Source organism: Rhincodon typus, chromosome 22 (assembly GCF_021869965.1).
Source record: "Rhincodon typus isolate 14 chromosome 22, sRhiTyp1.1, whole genome shotgun sequence".
Lineage (NCBI taxonomy): Eukaryota > Metazoa > Chordata > Chondrichthyes > Orectolobiformes > Rhincodontidae > Rhincodon > Rhincodon typus.
The window spans coordinates 3,901,333-3,919,630 of record NC_063353.1 but is presented as its reverse complement, the minus strand read 5'-3'; the positions used below and the strand labels follow the sequence as shown (position 1 = coordinate 3,919,630).

Sequence of the window (18,298 nt, the reverse complement as noted above, 5' to 3'; positions counted from 1 at the left end):
AATACTTCAATGTGCTTCAGTAAAGTTGAATGAAATGGCAAATGAAGTATTATATGGATAAATGAGTTTATCCATTTTGGTAGCAAAAACAGGAAGGCAGATTATTATCTGAATAGTAATAGACTGGGACAAGACCTAGTGTCCTTTATACACCAGTCAATTAAAATAAGCACACAGGTGCAGCAGGAAGTGAAGGAGGCAAATGGCACGTTGGCCTTCATACTGCAAGGATTTGGGTACATGAGCAGGGTATTTTTGCTGCAATTGTACAGGACCTTTGGTGAGACTACACCTGGAGTATTATGTATAGGTTTTGCCATCTTTGCAAAGGATGTTCTGGCTATGGAGGTATTGTGACGACAAGATCTACCAGACTGATTCTTAAGATTGCCAAACTGCTGTACATCGCGTACCAACCCACAGGAGCTATTGCCACTTTCCTCTTAGCTAGTGGCTCCCATATGCAATACTCATTGTTTAGCTGCTTATCTCTGTTGCAAGTGTTCTCAAAGTGGAAATTTTGGAGCATCCTGCTGATGTTTGGGCTACCTTGCCATATTTGTGCTGTATGTCACCATTCCAACAAGGCTGGTTGTGTTTGTTTGACTGCCAACAAACCTGAGAGCTCTTCCTTTTGAGGACCGCTGCATTTGTGATTTTTATCCTGCCAGGATGTACCTACAGTGTGCCACAGGCAAAAAGACGGAAACTGAGTTGATCTTAATAGCTGTAAGTTGTCAACATTTCACAGCCCTGCAGTCAGGTGCTAATCCCTCTGCCTGGATGAAGGGGCAGCACCTAGAAAGCTTGTGATTTCACATCAACCTTTTTGGACTATAACCTAGTATTGTGTGACTTCTGACCTAAATAATACAGTCCTTCTAAACTGTTGGCTTTTATCCTCCCTCCTGGCATGCTATTAACTAATTCTACTGTTAAACTATCTGCAGTAACCTGTGCATCTAATCCTGCATCTGGCCTAAGTTTCCAACTGTGTATGAAGTTGGATAAATGGTCTATTCTTCGGATTCCTGAACTTTTGAGTGTTGGATAACTGAATAGAACACTCATGCAAATTTACGATCTGTTAAAACATTCTGTACTAGCACACTGTGTTGCTTGGAAATGAGATCTTTTAGGAACTGAGCACCAAATGTGTATTAATTTAAACTAAGCATTGAATTTACTTGAATGTTTTTTGCCCACTGAGGATTCAGCAAAGCAATTCCTTGTATGCAGTTCACTGAAGTGTAATAGGAGTGTTAAACTTTGTGACTGAGAATTCTTTTTCCCTCTCCAGGTGCTTCTAGTCAGTAGCAGTCGACATCCAGACCAATGGATTGTTCCAGGTGGAGGAATGGAACCTGAAGAGGAGCCAGGTAGTGCAGCAGTGAGGGAAGTGTATGAAGAGGTTCGTACATGATGCATTAGAGCTTCTGTCTAGTATTTCCACTCTTTTCTGGTCAATGTATGCATCTTAATTATCCATGAAAACCTGTTGGTGTACACCTTTTTTTTTTAACACTTCTAAATTGAGATGCTTTTAAAGCAACCTGTTTTTCTGAGAATGGCCTGTGCGGGTATCTTTCGCCTTTTCTTACAGACCAAGATGAGTAGTGATACATCAACCATTTTTGTGACTTTTATTTTGTGGACTTTAATCCCCTGTTCCATTGTCTGATTAGTGGCTGTGAAAGGTTTATGTAGTGCTTCACAACTGAACAGATTAACTGCCCCATGAGGGCTGTGTGGCTAGTTTTTTCCTTTTGTTTTGCTCTGTGCTGTGCTGTTTTACACTTAACCAGTATTTGACAGCTGCCATGGCTGAGCTAAATGTAAAAGCTTTTTATTTTTGCTTAATCCTTTGACCAACACACTGTTTTGGCACTTGGCTTTTGGGATTAGTCAGAATGACAAGCTTTTAATTTTGCTGCTAGTATGCTTCAGTCAGCGCCTTTTGAGCTCTTCATTTTCCCTGCCACCAAAAGCACATTGATGTATTCCTTTCACCAAATGCTGTTCTGAAGTTCACTGAAGGGTTAACTTGATTGTTCTAACCCTCATGAATTATCTTTTCAAGATGTAACTTTGAAGAGTTACTAGCAAAACTGACAAATCTACAAATCATTTCTGCAGATAAATACACTGAGCCAAGTATTGATGCTATCCCTGCCATAGTTGAGCTTTTGGATTCTAATAACTTTGTCCTGGTCTTGCTGTCTTTGATACTGAAGCAGTCTGTACCCACTGTCCAGGCTTGGGCTGACAGTGGCATTGCCATTGCTGAATTGTTGACTATTAATACTGTTACTGTAGTATTAGAAACTCTGGACTACAACATAAATACTGTGGCTACAAGAGCACATCAAGATTAAGAATCCTGCAGTGAGTGTCTCTCCTGACTCCCCAAAGCCTGTCCAACATCCACCAGGCACCCACTTGCCTGGATGAGTGCAGCTCCAACAACATTTGAAGTTTGACACCACCCAAGTCAAAGTGGCCCACTTGATTGGCACCGCATTCACAAGCATCCACTTCCTCCATTACCAATGTTCAGTAGCAGCAGTGTGCACCATCCACAAGCTGTACTGTGGAAATTCAAGGTTCTTCTTAGTACCTTCCAAACCCAATTTAGAAAGACAATGGCAGCACATACTTAAACACCACAGCAGTAATTCCTCCTCTGAAACATCACCATGGCGTGGTAATTTTTATCACTGTTCCTTCATTTGGTGAGCAAAATCCTGGAACTCCTCCAAACAGCACTGAGTGCATGTCCCTAAACCAAATGAACTGCAGTGGTTCGAGAAAGTAGCTCACTGTCATCTTTAAAGGTGCTTGGGGATAGCCAACACAGTAAGTACTGACACACATCCAGTGACCTTTTTTCTTGAAAAGACAGAGCATGAGTTTTTGTGGCATGACTCTAGTGCAACAGTGGCTCATCATAAAGTAAAATCCTAGAATTCCTACAGTGCAAATAGAGGCCATTTGGCCTATTGATTCTGCATCAACACTGAAGAGCATCCCACCCAAGTCCAACTGCTCTGTTGGTGCTGTGCTCTATATGCGTTCTGCTCTAATCGGAAGAACTGCAAATTCTGAAAATGGAAAACAAATCCAGAAATCTCTGGAGAGACTCAGTGGGTCTGGCAGCATCTGTGGAGAGAAAGTAGAGCTAACGTTTTTAGGGTCCAGTGACCCTTTGTCAGAACCTGACTGCTCCCATAAGACCATCCCGGCGGGCAAACAATCTCCATTTTAGTATCTCGTCTGGTGGAGACTGCATCAGTGCAGGTCTGACTATTAAAAGAAGGGAAGCTGCTTGAAGTTACCAAGAAGTGTGTTTTTATAAATGGAGAAAGTTGGATGTAAGATCCATTCTTTTCCCCACCTCCTATTCCAAATAAAGAGGCTCAGGAGAGCAATGGAGACAAAACATGAGGCCTTTTGTAAGTTGAAAATGGATGTGAGGGGGTTGAAACTCTAGTTTTGAGGGCAAAATTAAACTTTAATACGGAGTGGGTGGAAATGGATGTAATCTGGTTTCGATGAGAAGCCATTCTATGTTAGAAAGGAACAGCAGTTTAAATGTCTATTGTATCTTGCTATGTTGTAAGTCTTTGAACAATAGTAATACTATTCGAGCAGTGAAGCGGAGAGCAATAAAGGGTGAATGGCTGCCTTTGCAGATTCTGTGATGTGCTAGGTAACTTCTGTACTGGCCAGTCCAACATGAAGATATGTATCTTTTTTAAATTGGTAGTACCACTAAATGCTGGACTAATGTGCTGATACTAGTATTGCTGTACTTTTGAAGTTGTTAATTCTAGACCTTTTTTAGGTCAGACTGTGAAAACACAGCTGGACTGTAGCTCCCTCTAACAGGATCGTTGTTCAGATCCCCTCAGTGATAGCGAAGCGGAAGGATCCAGAGGATATGTGTGGGCTGTGAAGAAAATGTGATTATGGCTACAAATATTTATTTTCTGAGCAAGAGACGTTTTAAACAGATGTAGCAAATAAATGAATCTGACTTTACCTGTAAGTTTTAAGCAAGGGCACAACAGAATAATCAATTGTTTTTACCTCTACCATCTTTCTATTGATTTGGAAGCAAAGTGAACTTTTTTTATTTTAAACCAGGAATCTAGTTCAACAAGTAATTTGTTTATAGTGCAGGGCAGTTTCCACAACAGGAGGGTGGTGATGGCAATGTAAACATGGTCACCACCCATTTTATGAGTCATTCTCCCTTGATTCCATCCAGCAATGTATTTTTTATTTGTGAAATGAGGGGGTGAGGTTTTCCAATGTAACTTTGAAACTGCCCTGCGTACCAAAGTCAAAGCCTCTTCCCTACAACTAGGGTGTATTTCAGGCTGATTGTGGTTATAAACACTTTTTTAAAAAGTGTACAATAGTCAGACTAGTTCTTTCTATTAAAGAAATAGAGATTTGGCTCCAAATTATTGTAGAACTCAAACATTCAAATTATTCCTAATTTCAGCAAATTTTACTATTTCTCCATATAATGCCCAGAAGCAACCTCTGATTCCACTGCAAATGGTTTCCATTTGAATCACTGCAGGTATAGTTATGTGGTTTTCGATTCACTTCACTTTTTTTTTATTCCATTTCTTCAAGTTAGTGATGACGATGAACATTCGTACATGATTGGCTTAATCAAGAAAAGAGTGACAAAAGATGGATATAATGTAAATCTGAATGGCTGTTAATGAACATATTGTAAACATAACCCTGAATTCTGAAAGGGTTGCAGTGGAATGAAAACAAAGGATACTAGGAAGTTAATAAGAAGCCCTTTATCCTCTGAATAGTCACTGCGCATAACACAAGGTAATGCAACAAAAATGTAAACCATATATAGATAGCAAACATGTGTACACAATAGCATGTTGTATTTTGATAATCCAATTCAGTTGACACAATATTTCTGTAATCTTTATGCTGGGGACAGTAAATCCAAGAGGTGCCATTCCAAGACATGTTTATGGTAGTGAGCATGTAGGATGTAGCATCTGCCTGGACCTGACACCACATGAACAGTATTTTATGGATGTGAACTGAAGCTGTCAAAAACTTCGCTTGTGGTTTGTTTTATATGAAGTTAAATTGAGGATTATTGATGTCTTATTTAGCAGGAATCAGAATAGGATAACTTTCCCCATGGTTCTTGCTCTGTCCTACACATTACAAAAATAAACTCCAAGCAATTGCTATTGATGTGGTACAGGCAATACCAATGCCTAGTTGCTGCTGCTGCCTTCATGCAATGCAGTTCTACTGTGCCTGTTTGGAGAGTTCTAGGAGTTTGAGCCTGCAACGATGAAAGATTATTGTTTCCACAAATCAAGATGGGGTCATATTGTAGAGATTTGAGGCTGATTTGTGCAAAGCACCTGCTGCTCTTATTCTTCTGTAGCTGGTAGAGCTAATGAATTTGTCAAAGAAGGCTTGGCGAGTTGCTGCAGTACGTCCTGCAGATTGGTATACCATGATTGCAGTGAAATACATTGAGCCATGTATCTGTGAACTGAGTGGTGATTTGAGGTCAATGAGGCAAATTGTGCCAAAAGCTCTGATATACAGGTCTGTTCCTGAGTTTCAGTTGGCCAGGCACTTTGATGGCAAGAATGGGAGACAAAATAAATCTGCATTTAACACCAGGGAGATCAGCAGCTAAATCCTAAGACCATTGAAAGCTAATTAGCTGAAGTGTTTTCTTTAATTCTTGTGTGATTTGGGGGAATCCGAGCATGACAATTTTGTTCTGGTCTTGCTTGAAACTTTAGACCTCCTAAAGTAAGTTTGTCCTGAGCATCTGTGATGCAGGCCTGTACCCTAGGTCTGTTCCCTGGGATGCACACTGAGATAAACATCAGCGGTGTCTGGAGGACCATCAACTTGGTGAAAGATGCTCTTTGGCCTGGCTGAAACTTGCTGGCCTTCCAAAACAAGGAGTCAACTTCAACTGAGTGTTGCAGACTGGCACATTCCAAGGTCTGGTGCTGCATGCTGAGGAACACTAAAGCTTGAGGCAGCTGCTGACAAGGCTCAATGGGAAAAGACCACTGTCTAAGGTCTTCCTGCTGAAGTTTATATGGGGGTCCTTTCGGTTATTGGACCCCCGGGACTCCGCGTATGTGAATAGTATCCTACATAAGTAAGAAATGCCTTTTGGTTTTAGAACTGCAAAGAATGTCAAATTGTAAAATTTTGTTTTTCATGTGCCAACACTTCACAGAACTGCTTTAGAACCTGTGATTGTAGTTTTTATGAATAAAGTGTATTTTTGCAATTTTAATAATTTTCACTGGAATTTTTGTTTGGAGCAGAAATAGGCCTTGAATATCAGTCAGATCATGTCCACATTTGATTTGAAAGAGCCTTGTTGCAGTAAACATTTAGTTGGCGCTCCATGGCAGCTATTGCTGCCTGCTGAGCTCTTGACTGCCCCAACCTCCCAGGGGGTGCTGCGCCTCACCATTTGAGAAACCTTGATACATTTCGCGTGGTAGAATTGTCCTGATGCTTCACCGGAGCATTTGTGCAGTGTTGTGTTTGAGCCAGCCTTGCTTGGATGGAATCAGAAGTCTCTTTCTGACCAGTTTGGCGTACAAATCAATTTGCAAAACAATGTAACTGGGTATACTATCTCTAACTGGGTATACTGTTGGTTTATGTTCTATAATTGCCCAATTTGCAATGATATTAAGTCACTTTGGTATTTGATAAAAGGGATTCTGCTATAAACCTTTTTGTAAAGAGTGGGTGGAATGAGTTATTGAAGGCGCAGTACCTGCGGCTTGCTGTGGGATGGAAAAAGCAAAGTGCTACTTCACTGACAGTTGATCAATGGTTAGGGTTGGAAAATTACTAAAGTTAAATCTGATATCGACAAGATAATGAAAATATAGCATGGTTGATTCCTCATGTGAAAATGAGCCTTTTTTTTGATTTGTGGGCTATTTCTCAATGAGATCCCATCATGCCCAGCAATGTTGATTGGTGTACACTGAGGTGCCTTCCAGGTTTGCTTGCTGTTGTTCTAACTGATGAAATAAGTGGTGACAAGCATTCACTATCCTTTGACAATGTCATATGTGCAGCAGACACACATTTTAAAACTCCTTGTTTTTCCCATGGTAACTAAAATACCAAGACCAGTTTCTAGTATATTCATCTGAAGTCATTTTAAATATAAGCCAGAAATTGAATGTGGCTACATTTGGTTGAGCTGATGGTGGGGCCAGAATTGTTCCCCTACCTATGTGAAGCTTTTCTAAACTGGCAACTTTACTATCCGTGTGCAAACCAGTTAAAACTGACTGTCTCGAATGTCTTTCTGGAGAACCTATGCTCTGAATTCAACTCTTTAAAACATTTATTTGCAGGCTGGTGTGAAAGGAAAGTTGGGAAGATTACTAGGAATATTTGAGGTGAGTGTTTGTTTGGTTTTTTTTTTTGAAATTTAACCTCCAGATTTATTGCCGTACGTGATGCAGCATCCCACAATTTAACTACACTTCAGGGGAGTTTTTACACTTTTTATAATCTTCACTGCTTGTGTATCTGCTTGCGAGAACATGACCTTGTACCTTAAATAGTCTACACATTATTAAATCACCCACCATGTTCAGCTTGACAGCAAACAGCCTTACTAACTTCGGCACCTCTTTCTTGTGAATTTGAAATGTACATTTTCAGGAAACTCCTTTTTATTGCCCACCTACTGAGGAACCAAAATCTGCACGCAGCATTCTCAAACAAATGTCTTTAAAATTCTATTCCTTTTCGCCCTATTCTTCACCAATTTTCATTTATCTGCTACAATAAGAAACTGAAGGTTTTGATCTTTTTCCTTCCTGAAATGTTTTTCCATGCCTATGTTAAACCATATTTGCCTATTCTACTCACCAGTGTCCTTCCTATCAATTTGCTGTGATGCCCTCTTTGGTATTGATAAACTTCTTCAATATTCTTCCCTTTGAGTTTTTAAAAAAAAAGTCTCTAGTTTATTTCTGTCACTTATTTATCCCTGGCCACTTGTTTACAGGTGCCTGTCAGTGAGAATTCCCTTCACTAGTGCCACATGTTGTCTGCACTGTTGCCATCTCCATCCTTTTTATTGTGGCACTTTTTTTGCCATAGAATTTAAATTTTTCAGGTTTCTTAGGTGACACGAGCATTCTGCCATTTCACAAACTTCATCCTCCACATTTCATGTCAATTTGCCAATTTTTTTTAAACTTCACTTTGAAATTCTGTGATCAGGCCATGTGTTATTACTAAGCATTTCTTTCTAAATATTTTTCTGCTTGCATTTAAGAATTATTTCATGAGATGTGAGCATGAGGGGTAAGGTCAGCATTTGTTGCTCTCCCTGCATTTCAGTCAACCACATAACTGTGGGTCTTGAATAACACACAAACTAGACTGAATAAAGATAGCAGCAGATTTAGTTCCCTGAAAGGCATTGGTGAACTAGATGTGTCTTTGTAACACTTAATGATTTCATGGACACTATATATTACTCAGTTACTAATTGAATTTAAATTCCACCAATAGTAGTAAGTCTTGATTACTAGTCCAGTGACATTACCGCTCTGCCAGTGTCTCCACCTGTGTCTAAGTTGCTTTATTTTCTCTCTTCCTGTTTTGTTTGGGGTGTGTCCTGTCTGGTTATTAAAAATTACAATTACTCTCTCTATAACGTAGCATGAACCCTTCCATACATTTGAGGATTGTACTGTCTTAGTGATTCAATATTTTGATTTTTGATTCACAGGCATTGCTTATTAAAGTGTATAGTGTCATTGAAAATTTCTCCCCTCTTTAGTGAGTGTGTGATTTAGAGATTTGCCATTTTGTTATTTGTTGTTGTCTCTATTTTGACTCTGATCCATCCTTAATGTCTTTTCTATTATCCTTCAGCTACTAGTAGCTTCTACCAGGAGATGTTGTGTTATGATGTGTCTTTCTGCTGCCCTCCACTTCACCCGCTAGAAATCTTGCAGACTTGCAGCTCTGGTCAAAACGCTGTGTATAAATGTCTCCCGTACATTTTGGCATCTAAACAGGCCTCGGATTTTTGACTCTTCTTTTTTATGTACTCTCCAAGTTTGAGACACAGACACATAGGAAAGTGACGATGTGACAGCACAACTACTTCTCTCTCCTTCCACCCACACAACCCCCCGCAACTGCCCCATGTCCTTCATGTTTGCAAAATAACTTCTGACAATCTGTTGACTTCAGCATTGCATCTGTCTTTTGTTATTAGTTGTCCTCAACAGACACACTTTTTTGCTGCTTGGTCCAGTGTAACATCATTCATTCAGATCTTCCAATGACTTTTTTGTTTTGTACTTTCACTGTTCATACTCAATCCATATGCATAAGTTTATAGATTTTACTTATAGATTTTACTGTCTCCTCTGAATCTGCAAGTTTGTTCGTGCCTCCAGTTTTCATCCCGGAAGCATCTCATTTTCTGCACTAAGTAATATTGTGCTTTCCCTAACTGTTGTTTTTAGAACCAATTATTGATCTGAAAGTTCCTTTCTCCTAATGTAATATGATAATGGAAAGTACTTTCTGATTTCAGATTCCCAAACAGTGAATGTAGATAGAGGCACAGCCCTTAGATATTCTCTGCCATTTGCCCTCCTAATTTTGTAGAATTTTTTTTTTTGTTTGCTTCTTTTCAATTTGAACTTTTTTTTTTGTTTCTTTTGTAATAGAATCGAGACCGAAAACACAGAACCTACGTGTATGTTCTGATAGTGACAGAAATTCTGGAAGATTGGGAGGATTCTGTTAATATTGGTGAGTTCCAGATACTTTCACTGTTAATGGAACAGGTAGGGAATGCATTACCTTGCATTCTAGTTGGGTTGTTGCACCTCCAATACAGAACCAGGAAGAAAACTGTCTCCAGGTAGGCATTAGTGAATTTACACAACTATAAATACATGTTATTGTGATTTAAATTGGGTGCTGCTTTCTAAAGTAAATGAAGGACCTTAGAATTAAAAACTAAGTTCTCACTGAATTAAAACTAGAGTAATCTGAATTTCTTTTTCAGCAGGGTGAAGGGAGGAGATTGGAGGAGTAATAATGCTATCCTAACAGATTTCGGTGCAGGTGCCTGCAGAGGAGGATAACTGGGCAAGGGTAGTTAGTTTTTTTGTAGCTAGCACAAATGGATTGCTTGGAGCTGACTTAAAAAATAAATACAGGATGCATGTAAACTCAAGTGCTTTAAAAAGTTTCTTGACAACTGTACATCACCCTGTCATTTGAAAGGACTGCACTTTTTATTTCGTGGTAACAAAGTAACTCATTCATGCTCAGGTCCTCATGCAGGAGCATGCCCTGACACCAAGCACTGCCACTGGGGTGTGCGCGCGTTGCATTATTAATACGTGCCCACTCGATTCCTTCCGACGGGATGCGCAAAGTATTTACAACATCTTTTGCTATCCACATCCCTTTTTTGAGGGAATTGTGAAATCTTAAATCATCAGAAACATGTGGAACACCTACAGTGTGGAAACAAGCCCTGCGGCCCAACAAGTCCACACTGACCCTCAAAGCATCCCACCTAAACTACACCTCCCTAAACACTACGGGCAATTTGACAATTTGTCCACCTAACCAGCACATCTTTGGACTGGGAGGAAACCCACGCAGACACGGAGAATGTGCAAACTTCACAAAGACAGCCGTCAGAGGATGGAACCAAACACTGGTCTCTGGTGCTGTGAGGCAGCAGTGCTAATCACCTGAGCCACCATGCTGCCCTGTGACAATATAAATAGTACCCCAGTATAAATTTAGCTTTTTATACTGATTATTTTCTGTACTACCAAAGCAAAAGCTATACTCGTCTGAACTGTTTAAACACTTCCCACATGTTTGAAATTCAAAACACTTGCAGCTCCTTGTTCATCCCTAAGAAACTGGATTTTCCTAGATTTGAATAATGCCATTCTATCTAAACTCTGAACAAATCCAATCAAATCAATTCGACGCTAGTGAGCTTCTTTCCCTCGAGCTTTGCGATGACATAGTGTCTATTCCTGCCCTGATTTTTATCTGAATTGAAGGAGCACTCTGGAGTTGAAACACACAGCACAAAGGGAAGTTGGTATTTATCTTGCAGAAACAGTGATGTATCCCAGTGGGGAGGAGGTTGTGCTGTGCTTGTTCAGCACGGTGGTCAGACCCCATTTGCAGCACTAAGTGCAGTTTTGGGCACCACTTCTGAAAGGATTCATTCCCCTCTGGAAGGGGAACAATGCACACTTTCCAGAATGAAACTGCAGCTAAAAGGGCTCGACTTGAGGGCAGGTTGTGTGTTCTTTAGTTTGTATTCCCATGTGTGAAAGATTGAGTGATCTGATCCAGGTGATTTATTGTTACAAGGATTTGATATTGTAGAATATAACTCTCTGAACAAGTGCAAATAAGAATGTAATCTTCAAACTAGGTAATTGTTATGGTGCAGAAGGAGGCCATTTAGCCAATGTCAGCACTGGCTCTGAGCATTGGCATCAAGTCATAGTGTCATACCTTCTCCCTGTAAGCTTGCACATTGTTTCCGTTTAAATAATCATCCAGTTCTTTCTCAAATTCCTCAGCTGAATCTGCCTTCACACATTTCCAAGCAGTGCATTCCAGACTGTAAACATACACAACTTTTTCTCTGCTCGCTGCTTCTCTTGCAAAATACTGTACCATCTGATTCTTAAATGTCTTGAGCAGGAGTGGTATCCCCCTAACAGCTTTGTCCAGATCTCGCATGATTTTGAAAACTTCTATTAGATCTTGATTTTTGGAGGGGGTTGCGGTTGGGAAGCACTTGGCAACACAGCTGTGAAAGCTGAGAGTTACTTTGAATTATCAGGTTGAGTGCATCGAGAGATGTAAAGCTATACAGCAGGGTTGAGTGGTCTATTGTGGTGTCTCTTCAAACTTCATTTTTACCAGATGGGTGTAGTCATTCCTTAAACTTCATTTCACAAACAGGCTTTCTCTAATGTCATTGCTCTTATTCTGACCTCACCTCTTACCAGTTTCATTTTCAATCATTTTAGTTTAATTCTTCCACTTTTACTGAACTATTTTATCTTTTATGCATTGCTCAGACTTCTCTGTCAGGTAATGTGAATGACCCAGCATACTCTGGGAGTGTGGATGATGAAAAGAAGGTTCTCATCCTTGATATGCATATTTTTTAAAAAATTTTCTTTCATTCTTTTGGAATAGCTTGATTCATGGGTTGATTGATTCTTCTGATAGAAGTTGAATCTGTCCGTAAAGTAAATAAACGGAAAACACTTGTTTGTTTTGTCATATCACTTTAGTCTTGTCAAATGCCATTGTCAGTTTTTTGCCAGGGATAGTGAAATTAGATAGGGACAGAATGTGATCCTCGAGCCAGTTATACTTTCAGAAACCCATGTAATGAAAACTGAATTTACCTTTATTCAGCTCCTGTTAATTAGGGGTCCCAGCTTTACACCGTTCTTAAAGACTATTTTTGTAACCAGTATGTTGGCACTTGCTACAAGCTATTTGTGGCCAGCATTGAGACAATGTATAACTTAAGCTGGTACCATGTGCACGATGGACCCTCCATTCCCCTTCTTGAATTCTTTCCCTGAAGGCAGGTTCCTCCACCAGTGATGCAGGACCTGAATCCATCCCAGCTGGAATGGGGATCAAACCCCATGCGATGTAGGTACCAATCTGATTCATACCGCCCATCCAACCAAGAGTCTGTTGCTGTGGCAGCACACCTATTTTCATGCATGTTGTGGCCCTGAGCTATGAACTGTGAATGGATCACAGGGCTGACCAGGAATATCTCCAGCTCTTAATCCCTGCCATTGGCATATGTTGAATGGATTTACAAGTTGATATTCAATCGCTTTGTCTGTATTCCATGGCCGTCAAGTCCTAAAGTAGCCAAGTACTTGAACCTTGTGCTTTTGGCTCAAAGGCAGGGGTGTAGCCACTGCACTACATGGTGTTTGATCATCAGTTCTTTGGGGGAATGCTTGGGATTTAAATCTTAATTTGTTTGATCCACATGGACACTTTATAAACTAATCTTTCCAGTACCAATGGTGTCCTTTATCATAGGATGGCCTCTTGTGCTGTATCTTTCAGCCCATTTGATCTGTTCTGGCTCTTTTGGTAGAGCTGGCCAATAAATGTCACTATGCTACACTTTTTTTTTTTTTTCCATATTGCTTTAATTTGATCTTTATTTATCTACCACTTTCTTTGAAAGTTGTGATTGAATTTGCTTCTGTCAATCTTTCAATATATTCCAGATCACAGGTCACTTTTTTAGAAAACTGTGTTTCCTCACTTTATTTCCTGATTCTTTGCAATCACCTTTGACAGAAGGGTCAGCAAGAGAACACACTCCCTTGCCTCGATTCATAAAGCCAAAGACACCATATGCTTATTCACAGCCTTCTCAACTTGTTCATACACTTTTTCAAACGTTTCTGCAGTTACGTCAAGTTCTTTCTGTTCTTGTCCCCATTTTAAAATTTAACTGTTTAGCTAGTATTGTCCTTCCACATTTGTCCTACCAGATAAATCTTGTATCATTTAGTATTAATTTGAGTCAAGATCCTGGAACTCCCTTCCCTACACCCCAGGGACTACAGCAGTCTTTCAGTTGTTGTTTTCAATGGTCTATCTTGCTCTGCAGTTGGAGTTTACAAATATACTGGACTCTCACTGAGACAACTGCTGTCTTTGTGGTGTGGAGAATGGCTCCAGAAGCTGAATGGTATCCACTTAATATTGCCAGTGCCAAACTGAATTGATTCACTTGGATATCTGTTTGAACAGTTCAAATCAATGCAGCAGCTCCTCTCCAGGGCAGTTGGGGATGGGTATTAAATGTTAGTCCAGCCAGTGATGCCAACATCCCATTAGCTAATTTTTTAAAACTTTTTATTTGCCTTGAGGCTGCTTACTTTACAAGTCAGCATCTTTCTGAAGTCTCTTACATTCTTCACCTGTATGTTTGTTTTGTCATCTGCTGATATTCTGAAATTGTCCTGTACATAAGTCCAGCGCACTGTTTAAATATCAACAAGAGGCACAATCCTAATGTGAATCCCTTTTTTTTGGAGCACCACCACCACCACCTTTTTTCTCTTTAGATTTCTGAGCACCTTGAGACATGAGATATGGGCTGATTTCCTTTTTTTCCCACTCTGCTTCCCTGGAGTCAGGTTTCTCCAATCTAGATATTTTTTACTGGACCTCTTCTCTGCCCGCTCACCCCACCCCATGCACACTCCCAATGCAATGTATACTCCACTCACTGTAGTCTGATAAAGACCACTGTCTTGCTTTCTTCCCCTTATTCAATTTTATATCCATGCTGACTGCCTTTCATTCCACAGGCTTTAATTTAGCTGGCAGGTTTTTATTATGTCATGCTTATTTCAAATGCCTTTTGAAATTCCTGATGGTTGACATCATTAGAATAAGTTAAATAGTTTATTTTTTATGTTTTGCTTTCACAGGAAGGAAAAGGGAATGGTTTAAAGTTGAAGATGCAATTGAAGTTTTGCAGCGTCACAAACCAGTACATGCTGAATATTTGAAAAAGCTGAAACTGGGCAACTCTAACACAAATGGAAACTCTCTGGTCTCCTCCAATTCGGTTGACACAGCTACTGTTTATGTGACCAGTTCCCAAACTTCAGGGATGTCATCTGACCTCAGATGAAATGTACATTCACATGTGGCCTTCCTGCTCATGTGCAGTCACTTAGTAAATTGCATTCTGCTTAAGGCAGAACAGTCTAGGTTAGATTGTATATGTATAAATACTTTTGCATGAGTACTTGCAGTGTTGATATGAAACTTTTTATGATGTAAAATAGTGTTGAAAACCAAAGCCATACACTGATTTATGTTAGCATTATTTTGTTAGAGATGCCTCGCAGGCCACTAACTGTTTTAAGTTTGCATTATATAAAAGGATATACTTAATCCTGTTTCAATTTTACCATGAATAGCATGCCATAGATGTGAAAATGACTTTCTATTTTGGTGTTTTACAATGGCAATGTGGTATATGATTTTCCACATCAAAATTAAACAATGTTTAGAATGAACATTTGGACATCCTATTAGAAAGTCTGATTGCCCAGCAATCATTTATCATTTAAATCTTGAAATATGAATTGCCCCTTACAAATTGTTTGGGTAATTGAATAGAAGATTTTTCAAAATTGATCATTTTAAGTGGTATTAATTAAAATGTTTATATTCTGATTGCTGCATCAGATCACTTTTCAATGTCTTTCTGTCTTGAAGAATTACTGACATGTAGTTAAATATTCCCTGTCCCAACTCACCCACCATGTTCAAAAACTTAATGCTCAAAATTCCAATAACAAATAAAACAGCTGCCAATTTGGCTTTTCTATTTTAATTTATAGATTTTTCTATGCCCTGAACATTCTTTTGTTCCTTTTTCTTGTCTTGCTTTTTTTTTTAAACTTCAATTTATTGTTCTTGCACTCTAAGTTTCCAAGTGTCATCTCATACTCTAGTCACTCTCAGTTGTCTATCTTGCTCTACAGTTGAAGTTTACAAATATATTGGACTCCCAGTAAACAAACTGCTGTCTTTAGTCTGGAGAGTGGGTCCAGAAGCTGAATGGTACTACTTAATATTGCCAGTGCCAAATTGAACTGATTCACTTACTTGGATTTTGGTGTTTGAACAGTTCAAATCAAATCAATGCACTTCCATGTGTTGGTTGCCTGGATCTGTTCCCAAGTTTCTGTTTAAATGTTTGTATCTTGCTGATGGAGGGAAGGTGGATTATTTTTGAATGAAGTAACACTCCAGGGGACTTCAGTTTGTGACTGCCCCTCAAACTGAAATTTACACAAGACAGTTTAGCAGAATTGTGATTTTTAAAATTGCAATTATCAAGATTGTTTGCATTTTAAATTTTGGGCAGGAACTGGAAGTGTGATGGGTTTGTTTTTTGCCGAATATGGGTTCTAAGTATCCAGCCCTTTAATCAATCCTTGCTCTGCTGGCTGTAAGAATTCAATGTGAAATGAATTGATATCTCCTTTTTCTTTAAAGACCACAGTGCAAAAACTAATTTGACAGTACCTCTTTGCCAGCATGAAACCTGCTGTACTGTAACCTGCTATATTTGGAGGTGCTCCTTCAAGCTTAAAGAATATTGAGGGGTTGTAGACCAAGTAATTCTAACTTTTTTTTATATCAAGAATGGAAGTATTCCATTCCAATCTCTTAAAATTCCTGCTCAGTGGCCTCTACCCCACCTTGATCAAGAGTTCTGTTTTAAAATGTGCGGTTCAGCCTCAATATTGATTGAAGGCAGTAGCCTAAAGACTGAGAATGAACCTGCCTTATCCAGTCACAGCATGCTTTATTTAAGAATTCAATATTGCTTCATTTGGTGTCACCTATCTCTCTCTCTACATTGGTTTCTAGCTCTGTGTATGGTTCACCACCTTTAAGCTTTCTGTACAGTCCCAAAGACACCATTCAAGAGAGTCTACTGTATTTGATTTTAAAAAAATCATTTTCTTAATGAGACTAATAGTCTTGAATAAAACTGAATTTTGAACCAAGTGTGTTCTATCACTTCATTCTATAATGGCTTGTTGTGTTTTATCCCATTTGGGACAGCAGACATATAGAATCACCAGCTGGCCCTTCAAATCACGTTGTCAATTGGTAATATTCATTGGGACTTTGGATCCAGCAACAAACTTGAACTTATCAGTGCTGCAGCTATATCACAAGGACTGCAACAGCTGCTGTTCCACCTTTTTTTGTAGGACAGGTAATATGCTGACTCTGCCAGTAATGTCCACATCCTGCAGATGAGAAATTTTGTGCATGGAAGAGTGAAATAAGTGTTTAAGAAATGCCCCTGGCCTGAGCAGGTGCAGACATCACTAATACTTTTTTGATTCTGCCATTGTCACTGCAGTACTGACTCTTTTAAGGGCCCTGTTTATAGTTCACTTTGAGCAACTGAACTAGCGTAAAGGTAGACTTTTTTATTTAAAAGGTTGGTTCTCCATTTTGTATTGAAAATGTTTTTTGTTTTTTTTTTAAAAAACTGTTTGTAACCTCTTGTTCTGAAATAAAGTTGAACAGCTCAAATGAATCCAAGCAAAGCACAACTCTACCACTGCTATTTTCATCACAGCATGTCTTTTTAACCCCCAGTATAGCTGCATAACACAGTGTGATCCTTTAAATTAGCACACGTGCATTTTACTATTTTTTTTAAAAGCTTCTCTGAAAAGATTAAACTGTTAACAGAAGCTTTAGTCAATGGGAAACTATTTGTTGCTGGTAGATTTTGAGAATGACAAATGCCTTGTAGCCACTTAAATACTGAAGTGTCACAAATGTCAGTGAGGTGTAAAGCTACTTTATATGTAGCAAGTTCCCATAAAAATCAATATGCTGACCAGAATCTGTTGAGCATATTACTTTGAATGAATATTGTGTGTTTTTTTTGGTCATTCCCAGGAAAGCTCTAGACAGAGCAATTTACTTTTTAACATCCCATGTATAAGACAGCACCTGTGAATGTGCAGCATTCCCTCTGTTGCACTAGGTATGAAAGTTTAGGCCATTGTCAGTTTGTTTGTTGGCTTGCTTGCTGAGCATTGTATAGATGTTTCATCACCATGCTAGGTAACATCAGTGCTGCCTGATGAAGTGATGTTGTTCCACTGTATTTGGTATTAATGAGATCTGGTCTGTTAAGTTGGGTTGTTATTTCTGGTTCTGTTCTGCATGGGTTTGTTTATGGGGGTCTAATTCCACATGTTGATCAATTGCATTACAGGTTGCAAGCCAGGCTTCTAGGAATTCCTGTGCCTGTCTAGGGTTGGCTTGAGCTAGGACAGTCACGTTGTCCCAGTTAAATTGATGGCCTTTGTACTGCACTCAGACAGAGATAAGGGAAAGTTTGTGGTATAGTTTTGCTGTTTAGCTGGGGTTCGTGTATCCTGATGGCTAGTTTCCTTCTGGTCTGGCTGACTTGATGTAATGCTTGTTGCAGTCATTGCAAAGGTATTTTGTAAACTATGTTGGTCCTGCATGGCATGGGTATGGGGTCTTTGATCCTTGAGTGTTTGTGGTGTGGCTGTGTGTACTACCATGATTCCAAGTGGTCACAGCAGCCTTGTCCATTCTGGTGTACTGGGGCATACTG

At 39.4% G+C, this 18,298-nt stretch overlaps 1 protein-coding gene across 5 annotated transcripts in view; it reads left to right on the top strand.

Annotated features, from left to right (window-relative positions):
- LOC109931155 (diphosphoinositol polyphosphate phosphohydrolase 2-like) overlaps nucleotides 1-16,687 on the top strand; it is a 65,679-nt gene extending 48,992 nt beyond the window's left edge. For all 5 annotated transcript variants that reach the window (XM_048610344.1, XM_048610346.1, XM_048610343.1 and 2 more), the window contains 4 exons: nucleotides 1,301-1,411; nucleotides 7,419-7,463; nucleotides 9,768-9,852; nucleotides 14,589-16,687. In XM_048610344.1, coding sequence (XP_048466301.1) covers nucleotides 1,301-1,411; nucleotides 7,419-7,463; nucleotides 9,768-9,852; nucleotides 14,589-14,794 — 447 coding nt within the window. In that variant the 3' untranslated portion in view covers nucleotides 14,795-16,687. The remainder of the gene's footprint in view (nucleotides 1-1,300; nucleotides 1,412-7,418; nucleotides 7,464-9,767; nucleotides 9,853-14,588) is intronic.
- The last annotated feature ends 1,611 nt before the right edge of the window (nucleotides 16,688-18,298 follow it).